The sequence below is a fragment of the Pseudorasbora parva genome, chromosome 11 (assembly GCF_024679245.1).
Source record: "Pseudorasbora parva isolate DD20220531a chromosome 11, ASM2467924v1, whole genome shotgun sequence".
Lineage (NCBI taxonomy): Eukaryota > Metazoa > Chordata > Actinopteri > Cypriniformes > Gobionidae > Pseudorasbora > Pseudorasbora parva.
The window spans coordinates 19,681,030-19,704,632 of record NC_090182.1 but is presented as its reverse complement, the minus strand read 5'-3'; the positions used below and the strand labels follow the sequence as shown (position 1 = coordinate 19,704,632).

The window sequence follows — 23,603 nt, the reverse complement described above, 5'->3', positions numbered from 1 at the left end:
TCATATAAATCATGCTCAAAATCCATGCAAACATTTCACTGAGAAAACACAGCTTTAGGTGCTTCATTTAAACCAGAATATGCATATATAACAAGTTTATGCAATTACTTCCCCGAATGGCCTGTTATTATAAAATGTGTAATTTTTTTTTAAATGTATTTAATATCTTAAATATTCCATCTACACATATTATTATAAATGTTTACTTTGTTAAATGCAACTTTTTATAGGGTGTTGTTTACCAGATGAACAATTCTTTCACTAACTTATTAAATCTTTTTCGATGTAAATAATAAAATAAAAGGTGCAGTATGCAATTTACACTTACTAGAACTGTTCTGTTGTTGGCTACCCTGGTAAAAAAAAAATGACACGGCAACATTTTCTGAGGATGGTGATCTGTCTGGTGGAGCGATCTGTCCCTTTAAACTGGCACGTACGCGCTCCTCCTCTCCTCGCCTATTGTGGGACTGGAGCGCGCGCGCGCCCCTGGATGGATTCTCTCTGGGAGTGAGTCGCTCCCATCCTCTGCTTTTACTGCTTTAACGTGTAGTTTTCACAGAAAATAACAACTACAAACTTTTTTGATTGGCTATGCAAAGTTGTTTTAAAAGAGCAATTAATGCGTTCAAGTTTATTTTAACTGGTGTCCCGCCAATATAAAATACTTTCTACCGAAATGACGTTGGCAGCCATTGGTCTTTTCACCCTGTTTACCAGCATCATCGCCACCACGCCTGGTAAGTGCAAACCAATCTATTTTGTACAGTTTTATTGATTAGTTACATTTGACTCAGAATTGTACTAAACAGATGAGTTGTCTTGTCCTCAGCTGAGGTCAGTAAACAATTTGTGGAGGACGCAGTGAGCGGACTTCTGCTGACTGCTATGTCTGAAGTGTCTGGTTTCACTCTGTCCTTGTGTGTGTCATTAAACGTGTACTTAGTCTATATTCATATGACTCTCACTTTTATAACATGACTATTTAGTAGTTTATTAAAACACTATTATTGTATCTGTTAGAAGGTAACATTGATACCTGATCAATCGAGATAGTATAAACAATTATTGTAAATTCGATAGAAATCATATCAATAATTTAATGTAATAAGTGTGTGTGTGTGTGTTCATACTCCACAGCTAGAGAGTTTGTTTCTCTGGCAGAAAGAGAAGATGCTCTGCTCAGGGACTTGTTTCAGGGGTACCAGCGCTGGGTCAGGCCTGTTCTGCATGCAAACCACACTGTGAAGGTCCGCTTTGGCTTGAAGATATCTCAGCTTGTGGATGTGGTAAGATCACCATACATATCCAGCCTTTTTAAGCTCCTTTTGGAAGCTTGACTTTGATGCTCTCTGTCCACGGTCCTGAAATACAGCAGCTGGAGCTGTCCATGGTTTTGAACGCCATTGACTTATGAAGCCAATACATCTCTCTACATTAGGCGTATAATATTAGGGCCATCTGCTTCCTTAGAGCCTATATATAGAAAAATATTGCCTTACTGCTGCTCCCCTCCTTCACCCCCCCCCCCCCCACCATTCTCCTGGTTTTATTTTGCCATGCTCTTTCTCTGAAAGGGTTTTGTTGTTCAGAAGATTCAGAAGTATGATGGGATGATGAATTATTAAGAGTGCAGAGAATCAGTGAGCTGTCCTGGTTTTAACGGTGTGCTCCACACAAATCCATCAATGTACATTTTTCCTTTGTGATTAAATTATACCAACTACACTGATATGAATTCAGCCCGTTTTATAGCAAATGTATTTGCTCAGCAAATAATGCAGCTATTAATTTAATCTCGTGATTTCTAGAGCATCCAAGATGATTTAAGCCTGGATAATGTGCTCTGTGGGTAAAACCTGCTTCATTGGATGATGCTGGCAGTCCTGCGTGAAATCGGTCGGCTTTGAAGTGCATTTTATTAATGTGTCGATAAAAACGAATAAGTAATAATGAACGAGCAAATAAAGTGCGCCATTAGGGCTACTTGTTCCTCCCAATAATAATAATAAAGAATGATGACGTCAACTTTTGTTATATGTACATCTTGCAATTTGATTTACTTGACAAGAGCTCAGATGTGCCTGTTTGATATTATTGCTTTAAAAACTGCCTGAAGGCGCAGGTGCCCAAGTGCCTCGTAATTCAGAGTTGATGGCTGTGAAAGTGGTTATGCTGGACGTTTATCAAAAGATATAGCCAATGATTTTGAGGGCTATGGAAAATAAATAAATACAGCTATTATTATGTGGGCTCCAGTCACCCCTCTCAGCACCCTCAACGGTCTCATAATCTCAAGAAAAATAGATAATATAATCCTGTGTTTTAATCTTTGTGCTGTGTTTATTGTGCATTACAACAGACTTTAGAAATTATTACAATCCAATCACTAGAATTTAGACTGGGAGTTATGCAAAGTAATTACATATATTGAAACCCACAAAAAATCATACATATCTCAGTTGTTATTTTTCTTTCTTCTTTGTTTGTGTATTTAGGATGAGAAAAACCAGCTCATGACTACTAATGTGTGGCTATGGCAGGTAGGAAACCTCAAACATCACTGTAAATTATTTTGTAATAAAAAATGTGCTGTGTGCAGGTAAATTAATTGGTCGTATTCAAGTCAAATTATTTAATATGACAAATTATTATTTATTAAAAATTATTAGTATTATATGGTTTATATTATTGGTAACAGCAAGTTTTCACCTTTTTACAGACACATTTGTACTCAGCACTGCTGTTTAGTTTGATAAATTAAGAATTGATTAAAACATTAATAATTATGCTTTAATTAATAATAAATGCTATTTGTAATCCTTTAACAGCTTCTTTTAATGTTGTACATTTGTATTGTTTATAATAAATTTTTTAAATTTTTATTTTAGGATTTTTATTATTTACGTGGCTGTAGCTGCATTAAATAATAAAACATTGCATTCAGTATGGTTATAACAAATAATAGTGATAATAGCTGTTCTAGTAGTGGCCAAAAGTAATTTCCAGCCTAGGAAAATGGACATCTTCAGCCTTTTATCAAATGATTATTTCAATTAATAATTATTACATTTGCTAAAGCATATTGCATAGTTGTATTAGGAGTCAATAGTTTTATTGGTGATAACACAATGAAACATGCCAAATTATATCCAGGCTGTCGTACAAATCAATATATTATATATATATATATATATATATATATATATATATATATATATATATATATATATATATATATATATATATATATAAAATATATATATATATATATATATATATATATATATATAAAATATATAAATAGGGATTCAATTTTTGATATATAAAAACGAGCCAACAAAATATTAATAGCTGATTATGTTGTAGTCAATGTATATATATTTTTTACTTTTCTTTGTTTTATTGTTGTTGCATAAAATAAAACCTGCAGCAATAGCTGTAGCTTATTTTAGATAAATACCTTAACTAAGTTTAGTGTTTTGTTCTTCCTTCATATTAAAAATATTTAAAAATATAATTTGGTTATTAAAAACAAATCCCCAAACCTAAATGCTTGTTTCTAGCAACATTATTAAACCTGCAGTGCAAGAGGAAAAATAACAGAAAAAGCATATGATGCAGAAGACTAAATTAGCAGTTCTCTGTACCTGACATTGACATGATAGTAAAGTAATGAAACCAACAGCGAAAAGCTGGATATGTTTATCATAATAAACTCAAATGTATAATCTGGGTTTGTAGGAATGGCTGGATTATAAACTGCGTTGGAACCCTGAGAATTATGGTGGCATCACCTCTATCAGAGTCCCGTCAGAGAGCATCTGGCTCCCAGACATTGTTTTATATGAGAAGTAAGTTTGTGTAGCAATCTGATAGAACCAAAATGAATCCTTTTGGAATATTAAGAATGTCATCCTGTCCATCTTTTAGTGCTGATGGACGTTTTGAAGGCTCAATTATGACCAAAGTCATTGTGAGGTACAATGGCATGATAACTTGGACCCCCCCTGCCAGCTACAAATCAGCCTGCACCATGGATGTGACGTTCTTCCCGTTCGATCGCCAGAACTGCTCTATGAAGTTTGGCTCTTGGACCTATGATGGAAACATGGTTGAACTTGTGCTCATCAACCAGCAGGTGGACCGAAGCGACTTCTTCGATAATGGCGAATGGGAGATTCTCAGTGCGACTGGGCTCAGAGGAAGCCGACGAGACGGCCACCTCTTCTACCAGTACATCACATATTCCTTCATCCTGAAACGTCTTCCTCTCTTCTACACACTCTTCCTCATTTTTCCATGCCTGGGCTTGTCCTTCCTAACCGTGCTGGTCTTCTACCTTCCCTCTGATGAAGGGGAAAAAGTCTCCCTCTCCACCTCCGTCCTGGTGTCCCTCACAGTCTTCCTGCTCGTCATCGAGGAGATCATCCCTTCTTCCTCTAAGGTTATCCCGCTGATTGGGGAGTACCTGCTTTTTATCATGATCTTTGTCACTCTCTCCATCATCGTGACAGTGTTTGTCATCAATGTACACCATCGCTCTTCATCAACTTACCACCCCATGTCTCCATGGGTGCGCACACTGTTCCTCCAGCGACTGCCGCATTTGCTCTGCATGAGGGGGAACAACGACCGCTACCACTACCCAGAGCTGGAGACCCACAGCCCTGACCTGAAGCCCAGGAACAAGAAGGGCCCTGAAGTAGATGGCCAGGCTCTGATTAATATGCTGGAGCAAGCCACCAACTCGGTTCACTACATCTCAAGTCACATTAAGAAGGAGCATTTTATTCGAGAGGTAAGGACTTGAAAATGTCCTAAAATAAAGTTAAAGTGAATGACTTCAAATATTAAAGGGACAGTTCACCCCAAAATAAAAATTCTGTCATTTACTCACCCTCAAGTTGTTCCAAACCTGTATGAGTTTCTTTCTTCTGCTGAACACAAAAGGCGATATTTTGGAGATTGTTTGTAACAAAGCAAATAGAGCAACCATTTACTACCATAGTAGGGAAAAATACTATGGTAGTCAATGGTTGCTCTATCTAGCTTTGCTTTGTTACAGACATTCTTCAAAATATCTTAATTTCTGTTCCAAAGACGAACCGAGGTCTTACGGGTTTGGAACGACATGAGGGTGGGTAATTAATGACAGAATTAATTTTTTTTGGTTGAACTAATCCTTTAATAGCCGTTTTTAAATAAAGCTATTTTTAGATATATCCTAAAGTTTAAGTTCATTACCAAACAGATCAAAAAATAAATACTTTTATTGAGCAAAGATGCAATTAATTGATCAAAAGAGACATTTACATTGTTATTAAAGATGTCTATTTTAAATAAATGCTATTATTTCCAACTTTCTATTCATAAAAGGAACAAAGTTTAGCGTTTTTTTTCTTCCCTCATATTTAAAAATAAAAATTCAGCATGGTCATTAAAAAGTTGAAAGGAACATTTAACTAAGATGAATAAATGCTGTAGGAGTATGTTTAATTGTTAGTTCATGTTAACTAATGGAACCTTATTGTAAAGTGTTGGTGAATATTCTTTGGCTTCTGCAGGTAGTACAGGACTGGAAGTTTGTGGCTCAGGTGCTGGACAGGATTTTTCTCTGGGTATTCCTCACTGTCTCTGTGCTTGGCACCATCCTCATCTTTACACCTGCAGTGAAGATGTTCCTGAGCACACCTCCACCTTCTCCATGAGACGTCCAAAATGACAGTCAAATCTATCACATTACAAAAGGGAATATTACTATACTTATAATAGTACAGACAGCACACATTACTAGAAGTAATTTGTTCTTTCACTGCGTTAAATACGCTGATTTATGATTATCATTATAAGATGACCAATGATGTTAATCAAATGGAAAAAGTGCACCTGATTTCACCTGATCCAAATTTATTTTGAGTCATCTGTTGTTTGTAGATAATTTATGTAGTTATTCATTCTTTTTATTTACAGGCAACATAAAAAAAAAAAAATCCACAGATTCAGAAGACAAGATGTTTTGTCCATCTTTGAGAAGACACACCTGTTTGGTCATACGTTCCTCTCGATACTTAATAAATATTCTTCTCTTTGGCACACATTCCACAATTGAAACATTCAAACTGAGGAGCACAAAACAATACAATAGTTCATTGCACATTCTTTTCTTTTTTATCTACAATCTAACAGTAATTGCTTCTGGTAAATCAAATATTAGTTCCAATGAAGATATTGTATGATGTTCACCTTACCTTCCATAACAGGTAAAACAGCAAAGCTAGTAACAGCAGTGCTGTCAGTATGCTGAGCAGAATGACCCACCATGGGACTCGACTGAGCAAAGCAGGCTTCCTTTCACGAAAAACAGTTAGCTTCACCTATAGCAATCATAAAAGTGCTGAGTGAGCTTTGCCTATACATCGCACACATTTAAAAAAATCTCTACTACTAATAAATCATTTATTTTTAATCTAATATATGTTTATGTACTACTCTACCTTGGTATGGGATGGCTGAATCCCTATATTCTCCTGTGCCCCATTAAGGGTCAGAGATGCATCCAGTACAATATCCAAGTAGTTCAACGAATTATATTCCTGTAAAAGCCATCTCATCAATAATCAAGTAGTTATTATACATTCGTTGAGCTATGCTCACACTGTAAAACCAGAAAAATTAACCCAAATCACGAAACAATGCGAGTCCTCTAACAAAAACTATTTCTAACTTTGCTCAAATACATTGTATTTGAAATTGAACTGAAATATGTAAAAAAACATTTAAGTTAAAAGTTAATTCAAATAAATCTATTATGAGCTGGCAATAGCACACATGCATAAGCTACCATATGTTTCAAATAATATAATTTTGCTGTATTAATCAACACAGACTGGGCAATCATATTTTTTTTACACACGCTACTAAACCCAATGAAATGCTGTAATTCATTTGAATTGAAAATAAAAATTCTAGTAACTATTTCAGTGTGAGTTCTTTTCCTACTGCATGCAATGAACATTCATTAATATTTAACTGAAATGATCTCAATTCATTTTGTAAATGTTACTGCGAAGTCGGTACACTGATCAAAATTGCCGTCAACAGGCAACCAGATGAAACACAGGGCCCACGACCAATCCCATTCTCAATGGAAAAGCAGAGAAAAAGACTGCTCTGCAACATTGCTCAAAAAAAGTTTCCCCTTGTAACATCACCTTTACAGTGCAAAAAAGAGAAAAGAATGACAAGTTCACCTCAATAAAAGTATTGTTCCATAAACGAGCATGAAGAACAATGCCTGCTGTACTGTCCACTGCCTCAAGAGGGCACTTTATCTCCACACATTTTAGGTCATCAGCACATGTCTGGGCCGGCAACATGAAAGGTAGAGATAGAGACAAAATTAAGTACCTTAAATCCTTTGATAAATGTCACAAGATACTAGTATAAAAGTAGTGATAGCAGTGAAATATAATGTAACTATAAAATCATGTATAAAGTGAAATTACCAGAGTTTTATACTTTCTTTTGTTGCCTAAAAAGGGAAAAAAATCGGTAGTGGAGGCAAAAGCCTTCAGGCCTGATTCATGCTCTAGTTCACGCCTTCCTCTGGATGACCCCTAAGAAGTGAGCACACAACATAAGCGACCTCGCCCACAGTGCCAGAAGTCACATTGAGTCTGAGTCTAAAGGATTTATCATTCATCAAATACAGAGAGCTGCAAAGTAGAACCAGTGGGAGCTGATGTTAATAATTGATAGTTATTTAACTTTATATCCCATCAAGGCATTACCTTGATATATCTGAGCGGGTTTATAGCCTCTGATGGTGTGCAGTGAATAATATTCTTTCCTCGATCACTGATTTGCACAAGGTACAAGAGCCATTTTCCCTCCCTGGTTGCTTTTGGCCACTGAATGTTCAGCACTGCAGAACCGAAGGACTTCAGAGGCCGACCAATGTTAAAAATCTGCCATACAAAGTACAAGCACAAGAAGCACACAATCAACAGGCTTTCAATTGTACTAAAGCCAATAAGTATAATATACTGCTAAATACAGTAGATTTAAAGACATAGCTATCTCTAGTGATAAGCTACTGATTTATGTTTGATTGGAGGTATAAATATGCTAATATTTACAATATAGGCAATTATAACCATTCATTTTGTATGTTTAATTGTTAAACTAGATTAAATTACAATTAATGATCATGAATAATAATACATTGAAATTCATCACTTTAACATTACGGGACTGAGACACCAACCCTGAACTCATACTGGACCAGAGAGCCAATATCATCTTCTGATTTCAATGTTTTCTCATCTTTCACTTCTCCTCCAAAGAACAACTGGGAAGGTTTAGCAAGACTACAAAATACATCATAAAAAAACAACCATTCTGATAAGCATTCAATCTCTTATTAAAGAGAACAAACACTATATTTATAAAATAATTGAATGCTCACCAAAGCTTTAAAAAAAGCTTTATTTGATCAAAAATACAAAGCATAAACATACATTTTGTTTTGTTAAATAATAATAAGGAACATATCTTATTATTACCAATACTGAAAACAGTTGTTGCTTTATTTTTTTATATTTTTATAAATGACTTTTTTGATAAATAGAAAGCTAAAAGGAACATTTATTTGAAATCTTTTATAGCATTATCAATGTCTCTTTTGATCAATGTAATGCGTCTTTGCTAAACTGTCTGCAAATATTTTAATAGAATTGTATATTTTTGTTTAAAAATTAATAAAACTTACCCAGTGATGTTTAGATGCAGTTCAAATATAATTTTTGCTTCTGCAACAACTATTGGAATATCTTGAATGCTGATGCTATTGATACAAATAAATACATTTAAGAGACGTACACACGTTGGGTTTCCAAATAATTTTTATACTGTACAAACTGTATATTCAATCTCCTAATCCTAATATGACTCCTAAATCTACCTATCACAGAAAAACAACATATGTTGATTAACTGTTAAACTGGACTAGAGGACTAGACTCTTACGTTTTAAGGGACATAGTCACATTAGCGCCTGTCACTCTCAAGGAAAGCCTTTCCGTGTTTAGTATCAGGAAGAATGAAACCTGAAAGTGTTGAAAATAACCTAGATTAGGAGGCTGACAGATCGGATTATATATCGAAAACACACTTAAATGTTTAAAGAACATTTGAATTACTCTTCATACCTCAGAGTCTCTTTTTAAAGGATTTCCAAGTTGACAGTCAGCCTGTGTTTTATGCTCATTGGGGTCACACCTCACCTGGGTTACCTGCACAGTGATAAAAAACAAAAGGTACCTTTATGCAAAATGTACACTAAAAACATACATTTGTTACTAAAAAATGCAATAGTGCTTTGTCAGCTTTCCTTGACAAGGGTTTGTTCAGTCAGTGTTTAGTAAGTGAAATGATAAATATCAGACAGAGGGCCCTATCATAAACCCGGCGCAATACGACGGCAGGTGTGGCACAAGTGTTTTCTGCAGTTTTCATTTTCACGTCCTGCACACAAACATTTTTAAATATTAAAAATAAAAATATTTCTCCCTGGAGAGACGTTCAGTCTTTCTGCTCACAAATTCCGGCATGTAAATAGCAAACCCCCCCCATGGTGCAAGGGCAACTGGTGTTTAAATGGAATGGGAGATGAGACTCTGTTTATTGCACTTTACGCCCAAAACACACCCATGACTCATTAAGAGACTACATGCACCTGGCACACAGACCTTTTTTTCGTTGTTAAATGAGCAAGTTGGCCATGCCCTACAGTAAGTGCACCTGTGCCACATGCTTCAAACCATGCACTCAGACCGTTAAAAAAGAGCCCAGAATGTCTACATCATGTCATCTACATAATGAGCAAAACATTTTAATTGATGAACCAAAACAATTAGTCACCCTATATTTAGCATGCTAACATGGCCCATTGTTAGCTAGTAGTTATTTTAAACTTTCTTTAGTGCATTCAATTTAATTTAGGAACTACTTTAAACAGTTGTTTGAAACAACTTGACACTTAAAATGCAACATTGTATTTTTTTGAGTGTATAAGTCTAGGTCTAAAACAGCATTATAGAAATATGTCTATTTTATGGGAAAAAGCTAAACACAATCAGACTTGTCAAGTCAGGTCAAGTCAACTTTATTTATATAGCGCTTTCTACAATGCCGAGTGTTTCAAAGCAGCTTCACAGTGTTAACAGGAAAATAACACAGCAAAATTTGATTCGGCTGTACAGCTGCTCTGTAGAAAACGGTGATGTCATCCAGCTCTTATCAATTATCATATAGTGATAATGTGGGCAGATCAGTAATTTAGTTGATATAGTTGATTTAGTTTAGTAATTAAATTTATTTGGAAATTATAATTTTAGTGTCCCCAACTGAGCAAGCCAAGCCAAAGGCGACAGTGGCAAGGAACCAAAACTCTATCAGGGCATGATGGAGAAAAATAAACCTTGGGAGAAACCAGGCTAAGTCGGGGTGCCAGTTCTCATCTGGCCTATTAACAAACAGTGTATGATTATTATTCTGGCAACCTTACAGGTCAGAAATCATATTAGATCGGAATATTCGAAAGATCAGAGGCATTACGCCAGAGACAGGTTTATAGACTATATATATGTATTATAATTACACAGAAAATATTTGTTGTTTTCTGTTCAGTTAGACACTCACACTATTTTTCTTTGGCAGGACTGATGACAGCTGCAGAAATTCTGGAAATGTCACAGTCAGTTGACTCTGATGTGCATCTTCTCCACCTATGTTGGTTACAGTGACCTCCAGGGCAACGTTCTCATCACCCGGAGAAATGACAGGAACACCATTTTCCCTTAAACACACAAAGAGATAGACCCAAATTTAGCAATTCCAAAGAACTTGGACTTATGTCTATATTAGAACAGGACCAAACATGTGCCAAATATGTAGCTAATAAGCAAATTACATTGCCTTATATCTTGATGCATTTCATGAATTTGCATGCTATATATTTAAACTCCTTATTTGTCAATATATGTTTTGCAGTTACAGCCATAAAACATTAGCTTTATTCAAACTGCATGACAAATATCCATAATGCACTCTTTGAACTGTAAAAACAGCAATGTACATAGAAAATTATATTACATGGCAAGAGGGTCACATTTTTCTTCTTGTTGTTCTTTTGTGCAGAAGCTATACTGGAGCTGCAGGTTACTATGGCAGATGTTGTCACTTCCACAGCCGGCATTCATAAAGGTGACCTGGGAGATAAGAGTTTTGTGGTAAAGAAAGCCATGTTTGAGACATGTGACATATATTACAGCAATAAAGGAAGTGATATTTACCTCTGCTTTGGTTGTGTTTTCCTGTAGAGCATTCAGAACTGGCTCTAAATCAGGGAGGTTTCTGACTGTCTGTTTTGGATTATCAAATGGCAAAGAAAGAGAGAGGCTGAAGGAAATACTGGTCAGCGTATCCTGGATGTCTACCTACAACAGAATACAATAGTTTTTAATCATACATTTCCCACTTTTAGTTCTTAAAAAAACAGTAAATGTGAGTTGATTGTACCAGCAGCCTCAGCTTTGTCTGGACACACTCTTGTTTGCCCTGGCCAGACAGTTCCCGGTCTCCCTCGGCAGCCTCAGGATTCACAAAGACCACTCGTGAAGGAAGACCCCTCTCTCTGCGCACTGTATCAGCTTTTAGCTTGTACTCAATCCCTACAGAAAGGTGACTATCAAATGCAATTCACATGCTTCAAAAAGTTCAAAGAAATTGCTTAGACAAGAATCTGTTTGCCAAGTTATATCAGCTTATCAAACACACCCAGCTGGAATGACTCATACAGATTGCTGTGGGACGTTCATTGTTCTGGGGCCATATTCACAAAACATCTTATCTTACAAAACATTCCTTATTTGTCGATTTAGGAGAAACTTACAAATAATGGGTGTATCAGTCCTAGGACTACTCAATTTTTGCTCTAAGAGTATTTCACAAAGCATTTAAGCACTAAAACTGAATCCCCTAAATCCATTAAACGGTAGGAGTAGTCAAGAGGACTCCTAATTCACTAAGACTAAATCAAATCATAATGGCTGTTGCTGCAAAGACACTAATACAACATTGAGGCAATAGTGATAATTATTTTTTTTCTTTAATAAAAACAAATAATAATGTCAGATTACCTGTGGTAGTTGTTTTTACGAGTTCACATTACAAATAATTGAATAAAGTAAAACGATATAAGCGTATTTGACGTGCTGTCCAAAGCAATCGAGGGCTCCGAGCTTGGAATTTAGCCCAAACCCAGAGTTCTACCCCATATCGCCGACCGAGAGTGAGCGATGGGGTGGGATGCAGAAAACTGTGGAGGAGACTAACGTTAAGTCAGTCGGATCTTCGCTGTGTATATACAACTCTTCTAGTGCTGATCAGATAGACAGTTTGAATGTGCTTCTCACAAACTTTGTTTATACAAAAAAATGTTTGCCTGAATTCTGCAATCTTTTGAGATGCACATATGTTAGAGTCGGACAATTAGCTGAACATAAACTAGTTCAAATAGTGACACTTAGCCTAGGCTACTTTTTAAAATCTTTATTTGAATATGGCAATTTTTTTTATTTTAAACTCTTTATTTGAATATGGCAACATTTTTATTTTAAACATTTTAATATAGCAACATAAAACCTTGTTCAACAAAATATTTCTATAATTAAATAACTGACAGAGCTCTCTCCCCTATCAGCCAATCTCTGTTGTCATAGTTAGCAAGCATGATGACATCATCCATAGCAACGAGGTCAACCCTCAACCCCGCCCTTACTCATAGCTTAAATCTCTATTCCTTAGTAAAAGTTGCTCTCAGCAGCTTTGTGAATAGGTTTTAAGAGAAAACTCATAACTAAGAACTTTTACTGCTATTTAGGAGAACTCTTAATGGTAAGATAAAATGTTTTGTGAATATGGCCACCGATATACAAGCATACAGTATGGGGAACAGGAAATGGACTCACTCAGTTTGGGATTGTATGTAGCTGGCTGGGCAGTGTAAGTGAAACAGGACTGAGCTGTTATAATGCTGAAAGGTTTTCAAAATGGATTAAAAATAATAATACAAAAATATTGTAATTTTAATATTTAAAATCTCACCATGTATATTTCTTGCAGTCCTGTGCCTCGAAGTCAACAATATTCGGTGTTAATGTCAAGGTCTTTTCTATGTTTACCACAGGTTTAGCCCTTCAAAAAAAACATAATTATTTATTAATATGATTAATTATATAATCGTGTGGTGTGACAGGCAGCGGGGCGAGGGACCGCGAGAGCGGGCCGGTGATTAATGTTGTCAAGTGCCAGCTGCGTGGCACACCGGTCTCGTCTCGTGGCCATGTGACGGGAGCATAAAAGGAGGAACAAGAGCTGCGGAAGACGAGAGAGGACCAGGCCTGGAATTTTATGTTATGGTTTGTGTATGTGTTTGTGGGCAGTCGTCCGTGAGGGGCTGCCCACGTTTTATTTTGTGTGTTTGCGGGCAGTCGTCCGTGAGGGGCTGCCCGCGGTTTTACTTTCATTTTGTTTATTTGTTTGAATTAAAGTTTTTTGTTAAACGTTCGCCGGTTCCCGCCTCCTTCCTTCCCATGAACGAACTTCGTTACATTGGTGCCGAAAACCCGGGAGGAAGGAGGGACGCGCTGTCGGAGAGCCCTCGCTGCTGAGGGGGATCGCGGTGCTGAGGAGTTTGGGCAGCGCGGATGATGAAAGACCGCGAGTGACTTCCCGAGGCGGTGGTGCTGGAGCGAGTGAAGACCGGTGGGACGGAGAGCTCGCTGCCGTGCCCCTGGGTCGAGGTGGGGTGGCGGCCGTCCTGGAGGGAGCGGAGGAGTTGCCGGCGTTCGCCGTGGTTCGGAGCCTGCTGCCATCCGCCTGAACGGGGAGGAGCAGGGAACGCGGAGCTCGCTGCCGACTGCCCTCAATAGGAGGAGCCACCGCCGGCCGCCAGGGGGCGGAGGAGGATCGGGCCGTCCACTGGGCGTCCAGCACCATCGCATAGCACCGCGAGGAAGAGCCTCTCGGCTGGTGAGGACCGAGCGGCAGTGTGTCGGGTAGAGGTGTGCGATACCGCTAGATTTGGTATCGATCCGATACCAAGTAAATACAGGGCCAGTATCGCCGATACCGATACCAATACCGATCCTTTTTAATAATTAAGGTGGATGCGTCTTCAACCTAAATCAAAATGAATTTTCATGACTTTTAATTTGTTTTTGTGATTTGCATTTTGAGTTATTAATCAGTGCTACAAAAGCTTTTGTTCAGAAACAACTTTTGGTTACTTCTGCTTTATTTAAATGAACAAAGTTACAAAATGATTACTTCACAAATATAAAAAATGTAAAAACAAATTCTCTTTTCAAGTAGCATGTTAACAAAAAATGTTTCTCCTCTTTAGTGCACTTCTTTTCAGGATTTTTTTCTTAAATAAACAAAGTCACAAAGTTTTACTTCACAATAAATATAAAAAATGTAAAACAAATTCTCCTTGTAATACGATATAATGCTGAAAATTAAAATGCGCGGCTGAGCGGCGCGTGCGCCTGACTGCTGGTGGTAGCGCTATAGTGGTGAGTCACGTGACGGTACAAAACAGGAGAGGGGGAGGAGAGCAGTGTCGAGCACGAGCAGCACTCTCTTGAGAGCTTCCTCTGCTCTGTGACAGCAGCAGCATTTTGACAAACATGGCAAGGTCGCAAAACGAGAGAAACTGAAACTTAAGTATCGATATTTTCACGTTGGTATCGATCAATACCGATACCAACGTTGGTATCGATATTATCGATATTAGTATCGATCTGCCCACCTCTAGTGTCGGGGAACCGAACCAGATTTTTTTTTCTCTTTCTTTCTTTTTTCCCTCTCTCCCCTCTCTCGTCCGCGGGCTCCTTGTGCGCCCGTCTACATTTCTCTCGCCTCTCTGTCCTTACCCCCAGGTGCCGCGGCCATAGATATTCATAATAAAGGCTAGATGTCTTATGGCAGAGTCACCATCGTCATCACCGGCGGCCATCCTGTCACAGGCAGGCTTTCTGTTGGGCTCTGTGGAACCTGATGTAAGATGAGTGATCTGTACGAACATAAATACTCTTATCTCGCTGAAATCTTTACGGATTTACAAATGGTTTGGTTTCTTACAAACGTTATTAACATGGCTACAAATCTGGATGTTTTAACACGTTGAAATTGCAGCTTTTCGTTTCGATAAACAACTTAATTGTGCAGTTTGTGTATCACGGCTAACTTACGTGCACTTTATCAAGGCTGAGACCACAATCGAGCTGTTCAATTATATAGGTTTATTGACACCAATAACGATTTTATGACAACCAATCTTTTGTCTAGTTAAAATAAACTTAGTTTGCATGTTTTTTTTTGTTTTAATTTAAAAAAAAAATTATTTATTATAATAGCAATATTGTTATTATAAAAGTATATATATATATATATATATATATTAGCTATAGCTAGCTCTGGAAAAAAATTCAGAGCTATATGTGTGTGTGTGTGTGTGTATATATATATATCTATATATATATATATATATCTATATCTATATATATATATATATATATATATATATATATATATATATATATATATATATATATATATATATATATATATATATATATATATATATATTAATTAATAATAGATAACAAATGAATTAATAGATTTCTTTATGAAATCTGTTGCCATTCGGTACACAGTTTTAGTAGCCTATATATTGATTTAACATAAATACCTTTTTTATTGCACCTGTCTGTTCTGTTCAATGTACATCTCTGACATTTATAACAAACAAAGCAGTTTGAAAATCGGTTGAAAATTGAGCAAGTTATGGTTATTTAAAAGTACATCCACCATTAAAACACTGTTACGAGTGCGCGAGCTGCCTGTGACAAGATGGCCGCCAGTTGTGGACGTCGACCTCCATTGGCCAACAGCGCACACGAGACATCTAGCCTTTATTATGGATATCTATGGCCGCGGCCGCCGTGATCCCCCCCCCCCATCCCCCGAGTAGAGCGCAGTCTCGGGAGTGCCCCCCGGCCTGCGAGGGGCGATGGGGGTATGTGGTGTGACAGGCAGCGGGGCGAGGGACCGCGAGAGCGGGCCGGTGATTAATGTTGACAAGTTCCTTCCTTCCCATGAACGAACTTCGTTACAAATCGTAATTAATTTATCATTCTAAAAATATACAGATCCTATGAAATTATATTTATTGAAAGTATAGCCTGGGGTGTCGGTTTATTCTATCACTTCATATGAATTATATGATCGCAAAATATCTGATCAACATTAAATCTATAAATTTAAGAGATGGAAACATCTAACCTGTAAATCAGCACAGTATCCGAATGTGAACCCACAGCAAGGTCTGGATAGCCGTTACCGTCCATATCCATGTTTCCAGCCAAGGAGTAGCCGAACAATTTGATACCATGGTCTCCAGCATCTAAAGTCTATAAACAGAGATTGTTTCAACAGTCACATAAAAAAGTTTTAAAATGCCTCACTAGATCTCTATAATGAATCATGATAATATATTTCAACTGCTCCCATTAGTGGTTCCCATCAGTGTTGCCAAGTCTGCAGTTTTTCCTACTTTTAAACTGTTGCTACAGGTTGAAAAAGTGATTTTTATCCCGCGATATTCAAAGAGTTTATAAATATGCGAGTCCTTTTACAAACCACCGGTTTTTGATGAAAGCCTGCAGCTGAGCCATGATAAATGTACAATCGACCTCTCCCTGAATCCTCATTGGGAGCGCTCACTGCAAAATCTGTTCATCAGGAAAAAAAAAAATCTGTCAGATGCACTGTAAAACTGAGGCCCAAGACTGAAGTGAATATAACCTTTCGTTCAACCTTGGTATCCATCTTGATTGATATCCCCAATGTGCGCCACTGCTAGTCCAAACATGGAGTCCTTTTTCCCGTACAGACACACTGGTTTGATTTGGCTCCAGCGCTGTCCTTTGGCTTGGTTGATGTAAACATACACAGCCCCTCCTACATCTTCATCCATGTTTTTCTCGGAGAACTCAGGCGCACCCACAACAATGTCATCCCATCTAAGGCGATAAGGACATTGTCATCTTTAATACAGTATAATGCCCTATGATTACATAAGAAACTTTACAATCACATCCTGTTTAGTCATCCGTTTCTAGTGTAAACCCACCTATCTGCATTTAAGTCAAGAACAGCGAGGTCATATCCAAAGGAGGAGGCCAAACCTGGACCTTGAAGGATGTGTTCAGCTTTCAAGTTCCTTGTGTCTGCCTTTTCTTCCGGTCTTAACAACAAGACCTCCCCGCTGTGATATGAGCGTGGAGCCCCCGCGACAATAATAAGCTCTCCTTCATTCATTAGGTTCATCCCAGTATCTAAAGCAAATCCTATAAAATAACAGAAGGAAATTTGTAGATAAACAGATGATATAAGATTTTAAAATCATACTAAAAAATGTTTCCCCTGAGGTCTACTAATACTTGCTAGAACGAGTAGAATGAGTCTTTTTTGTAGCTTAGTTTCAATACATGCTCATTGAAATTTCTGAAAGTTACTGTATGTTTAAAACAAAATGTATTCCTCATGTTATTAACGATGAAAATGCATTTATCGTTATTTTATATAGTTGCTGATGTATTCTAATTTATTGCTAACTACTGCATCACATAAGTAGTAGGTTGACTATGATCACCTAAAAAGCTACTAATGTCCACAGTAATAAGCTCATGTTGATGTTGATCTCCTGTTTCATAGATCTCTAGAGAGAAGTCATCCACAGGCTCCATGTGCACAATACCTTCATTGTGAAAAGGAGAAGTCATTATAGACTAAATCATAGGTTAACTTATGATTTTGGTTCACTGTAAGTGTGAAGTTTAACATTGTCAATAAAACAAAGCTTTGCAGTACCTTTCCAGTCGTAGGCTCCTGGAGCTCCATAAACAAGATATTTGCTGTCTTTGGAAAATGCTACAGAAAGACCCTGTTGACAGTATCCAAACTTGTCCTTATCTGGTTCCCGAGTTCTACAAAATGATCTTGTGCTCTCTCCATCGGTCACCAATTTAAGGTCCTGTTCCAGGACAAAACATCTGCCCAATAACCGTTGGTTGGTAAAACTCCAATCCTGATACCTGTGGGCACAAGTCTAGATAAAACAGAGCATATTCATTACACATAGCCCGTCTATAAAACATTAAGATGTGTACACAAATATAGTGTTTAAGTTTGAAGTGTCAACTGAAAATAAAAAGCTTTCACAAAGAATTAGAACAAGTTGAAATGAACAGCACAAAATCTTTACCACTACTTTGCCTCCTCGTCCCTGACTTTGGACAGAAACACCTAGCCATTGGTTTTCTCTATAGTCTTCTCCTATCCTATCCTTAGGACGAGCTGCCAGTATAGAAAAGAGAGCTTTAGGATACTTAAACTGATTGTATTATTAAATAATGCACATAATAAAAAGTATTTGATCTCTACAATATTCAGTGCAGATGACTGATAGAAAATGCGAAATACATGCTAAAGTAAACAACATAAATCAAGTAAACGAGAACCAACCTTCTAAATCAACGGAAATGCGTTCGCAGTCATCAAGTTGTGTTGTGAATTTGCATTTGTACAGACCTCCAGATATACTGGCATTTTGAACAGGCAACGCTTTTGCACGAGGCGCTCCAATCAGCAATCTGAAGATGCAAGTGATGTCATAGATAGATAGATAGATAGATAGATAGATAGATAGATAGATAGATAGATAGATAGATAGATAGATAGATAGATACCATCCAATATTAATTTTATCAATTGGATATTGTTCAAGTATTTAATTTAGCATTAGTATACGAATGCACGTGGAAGAGCGAGATTGTTAGACATAATGTTACAAAGTTTGTGCTGTTGGACGTTTAAAATACAATACAAATCGTGTTGTAATTTCTACAATTATCACGTCTTCGCTTAAAAACAAAACAAAAAAACAAAATAAAAACAGGTTTCTCACACTCGCTCCTCTGTAGGTTTGATCTGATGGTGCATGGCCATAGAAAAGCCAAATAACGTGTCTGCTTCCCCACGCTTCTTTATCACGTTCTGTGTGTCCAGGTTAAAAGCAGAAACCCGCGGTGGCCGGAGCATCCACACGGACAGAAGGAGACCCCACTGGATGAACAACATGGTGATGGACCTCTCAGGAACTGGAAAAGGTGCTGAGAGATTGTAGTACACTTCAGAAAAACAACTGTAAGGGTAGGGCGATGTCACCCCTTATGTAAGCCTTAGCTGATTTATGTTCTCAAGGTGTTGATAAGACCAACTGTAGGCTACAGTAAAGAGAGTTAATGTTTACCTGCAAAGGAAACGTGAACACATGCCCTAATCCTCAATCATTTCCTGTCTGGTTTAGCCAAGTTTTAGGTAGGAATGAATCAACATGTTACGACGGCACAATTTGCAATGAGAATGATCAACGTGTGGATGGGATAGATAAAATAAATCTTTGTAGCCTACAAGAGCAAGCCATATACATAATTCAACCATCTATAGTATGCGTTATGTTCAAACCACCTATTTTTGCCCTTTGCAAATCCACATTCTATGTAGATATCAGATCACAATTTAAATATTGTATTAATGCATTTTGTGTCAACTTTAAGGGCTACCCTTTAATTCTTATAGTTCCGTTTATTGCAGTTTATTTATAACAAGGAAATTAATCATAATTGTTGCTATATGGCACGCTGTAGGCCTACCATAAAAGGTTAAAATATGCTACCTTTGTAACCATCAAATATTAATATATACCTTGAAGCTGAATGAAATTTTATTCATTTTAGCTTTTACATTATATGTTTGTCATAATGTAAATTAACATGTATTTTGTGTGGACAGATAAAACACATTGCACCAAAAGATGGCGCTAAAGATTTACGGCCTGATGAAGAATATTGTAGACTAGAGATCTTTTGTTTCTTCTCAGGCTAAATATAGACTCCACACACACACACACACACACACACACACACACACACACACACACACACACACACACACACACACACACACACACACACACACACACACACACACACACACACACACACACACACACACACACACACACGTTGGTCTATGTGGTTTACAGGGACTCTCCATAGGCGTAATGGTTTTTATACTGTACAAACCGTATTTTCTATCCCCTTACACTGCCCCTGCCCCTAAACCTACCCATCACAGGAAACATTCTGCTTTTTTACTTTCTCAAAAAAACATAATTTAGTATGTTTTTAAGGCCATTTGATTTATGAGGACATTTGATATGTCCTCATAAACCACCTTTATAGTGTAATACCAGTGTAATACCCATGTAGTTATACAAATTTGTGTCCTCATAAACCACATAAACAGGCTCACACACACACACACACACACACACACACACACACACACACACACACACACACACACACACACACACACACGGTAGACAGATAGTGTTGTGGGGACTCTCCATAGGCGTAATGGTTTTTATACCGTACAAACTGTACATCCTATCCCCTTACACTGCCCCTGCCCCTAAACCTACCCACCACAGGAAACATTCTGCATTTTTACTTTCTCAAAAAAAAAAAAAAAAAAAAAAAAAACTCATCCTGTATGATTTATAAGCCTTTTGAAAAGTGGGGATGCTGGCTGGTCCCCACAATATAGGTGATCTCAGGTTTTACTATCCTTATGGGGACATTTGGTCCCCACAATGTAATATAACCAAGGACACACACACACACACACACACACACACACACACACACACACACACACACACACACAAACACACACACACAAACACACACACACACACACACACAAAACTATTAAATACTTCCATTGTTTTTAGAATTGAAATATACAGTACAATACAGAACACGTGTTGACTTTTGTGACCACCAGGACAAATAGCTGCTATGATGACTGCAGAAAGTAAGTTGTATTTATTTAATTTATAACAACATAAAAAAGTGACAACTTGCCCTCCCTCTACATTTAATACCCTTATATAAATGATTCTGGTCTAAATGGGTGTTAATGTGGTTAGTTTGTATTCTTGTCTACCCAGCTATACCAAAAACTAATGAGTTTCATAAATTTAAGTTTGGCCAAAATTCACAAAATGCGTTCTAATTTAAAATTTTGAATTAGCAGTTTGAAATCAACATACCACCACTAGAAAAATAAATAAAATACAGACAAGAAGTTAAATTATGTGACAAATGATGTGAAAACTAGTTCTGGTATGATAGTATTGTCTGATTTGACTGTCTCTCGCAAAGTGGTCATGGTTTGGAAACTTAAGCATTACTGTGGTTTTAGCAATGAGTATGTCTCACTTCCTGATTATCAACAACATACAACTAACTGACAAATAACTGTTGCACTTTATTGTATAGTCCTGTTCCACATGCACATACTATGTATGTACTTATTATAGTAATTGCAATATGGATAATAACAAGGTGCTAACCATTAACCAGCACTTAACACAGTAAGTACACGCACTGTACAATAAAGTGCATCCCAAATAATAATGGTAACCTTTATATTTATTTATTTTGATTTTGAATTTAGACATTCTGTTGACTATAAGTAAACTCATTACTCAACTAACTCTCATTAGAGTATTAATAGATTGATACTAATACACATTAAGACATACTAATACTAATATTTATTACCTCTAAAATTCTACTAATACTCCAATGCAATGCTAATAATAGTCAACAGAATGTCTAAAGGGGCCATCAAAATAAAGTGCAACCATAATAAAACCCGCAACAAAACCGTTAATGTTATTTTAATTTAAAATGAATTTTAATATAAAAGTATAAAAAGTGTTTGAGAGATTACATTCTGAAGTATTTCCTTAAATGAAAGTAATGCTACTAACGGTACCTGTGACAAAAATAGCTAAACATCCTGTGGAAACTTTAAAAGTTGTTTACTGAGAAACCCACTGAGGATGTGTAAGACGGTAGAGAATATATGAGTGGTCATGGGTAGGGTGTGGGTGATAAGAGGACAGGAGTGGGACATGAGTGAAACCGCTTAAAATAACAGGTCTCATGATCTGAACAATACCTCACACACTCACACATATAAGCACAGATGCACTCTTGCACAGACAGAAGCCCATGCACATTAAAAAACTATCGTTCACAGATGCTGGGTCATTCCAACACTGCACCTTGAACACAAGTTGATATGTAAAAACATGTATGCATCCCGTATCTTTAACAGCATACACATTTGATGGACCCACAAGATACAAAATCTTGTTTTGTTCTCCTATTATTAGTGTGTTCTGAAATCAGAACTAACACTCAAAAAATAAATCGTTGAGTAAGTTCTACTTAGTAAGTTTATTTTATTAACCACTAGCAAAACCATTAGTAAACATTACTAATCCACTGAATTAAATTGCGCTTTACTTAGAAACATCTAAATAATACAATATAAATTATGTATCCAGACCTCAATACTTGGTACACAATACACAATGATGGTAACATTCGATGGATGGATGATGGCGTATGAATGTCATTTTGAGTAAAAAATTAACCCCAAATGTCATCAAAAAAAAAAATATATTTATTTTAATTTTATTTATTCAAGCCCCAGTGTATGATGGGAACACCAGTATCAGAAAAGTTGAGTAGTTTTGCTTAGTTTTTGAAATAATGTTGATATGTTATCTTAATTTTATAATGTTGATGTAATGTTTATATATGTTGATTTCTTAATTTTATAATGTTTATATATGTTGATATCTTAATTTTATAATGTTGATGTAATGTTTATATATGTTGATATCTTAATTTTACAATGTTGATATGCATGCTTTAATTTCTACAAGCTTGAATTGAGTACTGTTATAGAATTCCCGTTTTTCATCTAGAAATTACATTACTTTTTTTCTGTAGTAATTAATTCACCTCCGAATCATTTACAACAGGATGGACTGTACTTTTTACTAACACTAGTGTTAAGTTTATATATTATATTTATATATTGATGTTTATATTTCTTTCTTAAAAATGACATAATAATGGCCGGTCTGAGAATACACAAAGCAAGCTTTGAAACACTAGAAACAAAGATAGGCGTGTCAGTCCCGCAGTGGAGCCGGAGCCTAAGTCACATAATCACAGATAAAGTTCACTTGCAGAAGGTGACAAAAGAAGTATATGCAGAAGTATATGCAATAAAAAAAATAAAAAAAACACAACAAAAACAATAATCTTACAAGTGCAAAAAGGAAGAAAATAATGAAAAGTTACTATGTGGTCGCAAGGGAATATTTAACTGTCCCAGAATACTTAATTATTAAATTAAGTCATTGTGGTAAGTGTTCTCTTTATCATCCATTTACAATGTAATGTGCGACTTTTATGGTTGACTGACCCCGACTGACCCCCCTTTCCTTCTGATGGTCATCATGTCCTAGATATAGAC

The 23,603-nt window shown here is 36.7% G+C and overlaps 2 protein-coding genes across 2 annotated transcripts; one reads left to right on the top strand and one right to left on the bottom strand.

Moving 5' to 3' along the window:
- Positions 1-479: 479 nt before the first annotated feature.
- Positions 480-5,711, top strand: chrnb3b (cholinergic receptor nicotinic beta 3 subunit b). The gene is made up of 6 exons (XM_067457331.1): positions 480-740; positions 1,141-1,289; positions 2,499-2,543; positions 3,745-3,854; positions 3,934-4,801; positions 5,568-5,711. The coding sequence occupies exons 1-6, from the start codon at positions 680-682 to the stop codon at positions 5,709-5,711; spliced, it is 1,377 nt and encodes a 458-aa protein (XP_067313432.1). The 5' UTR covers positions 480-679.
- On the bottom strand, positions 5,258-19,271 carry itga6l (integrin, alpha 6, like). Its single transcript, XM_067457330.1, has 26 exons — positions 19,099-19,271; positions 18,657-18,784; positions 18,397-18,488; positions 18,003-18,240; positions 17,785-17,889; positions 17,263-17,479; positions 16,947-17,152; positions 16,770-16,861; positions 16,413-16,540; positions 13,170-13,259; positions 13,034-13,098; positions 11,583-11,734; positions 11,357-11,500; positions 11,157-11,272; positions 10,704-10,860; positions 9,212-9,295; positions 9,030-9,109; positions 8,774-8,848; positions 8,270-8,372; positions 7,794-7,970; positions 7,509-7,619; positions 7,254-7,364; positions 6,498-6,596; positions 6,252-6,377; positions 6,044-6,122; positions 5,258-5,734 (listed from the first exon to the last, which is right to left on the bottom strand). The coding sequence occupies exons 1-25, from the start codon at positions 19,269-19,271 to the stop codon at positions 6,072-6,074; spliced, it is 3,120 nt and encodes a 1,039-aa protein (XP_067313431.1). The 3' UTR covers positions 5,258-5,734; positions 6,044-6,071.
- Positions 19,272-23,603: the final 4,332 nt, after the last annotated feature.

Bases quoted from the DNA above. Each gene is read 5' to 3' on its own strand.
- chrnb3b (XM_067457331.1), top strand. From the start codon at position 680: ATGACGTTGGCAGCCATTGGTCTTTTCACCCTGTTTACCAGCATCATC. The intron at 741-1,140 runs GTAAGTGCAAAC...CATACTCCACAG, and splicing joins CATCATCGCCACCACGCCTG to CTAGAGAGTTTGTTTCTCTG. The intron at 2,544-3,744 runs GTAGGAAACCTC...CTGGGTTTGTAG, and splicing joins CTAATGTGTGGCTATGGCAG to GAATGGCTGGATTATAAACT.
- itga6l (XM_067457330.1), bottom strand. From the start codon at position 19,271: ATGTTGTTCATCCAGTGGGGTCTCCTTCTGTCCGTGTGGATGCTCCGG. The intron at 13,260-16,412 runs GTTAGATGTTTC...TTTTTTTTGAAG, and splicing joins GATACTGTGCTGATTTACAG to GGCTAAACCTGTGGTAAACA. The intron at 11,273-11,356 runs GTAAATATCACT...CTTATCTCCCAG, and splicing joins AAAACACAACCAAAGCAGAG to GTCACCTTTATGAATGCCGG.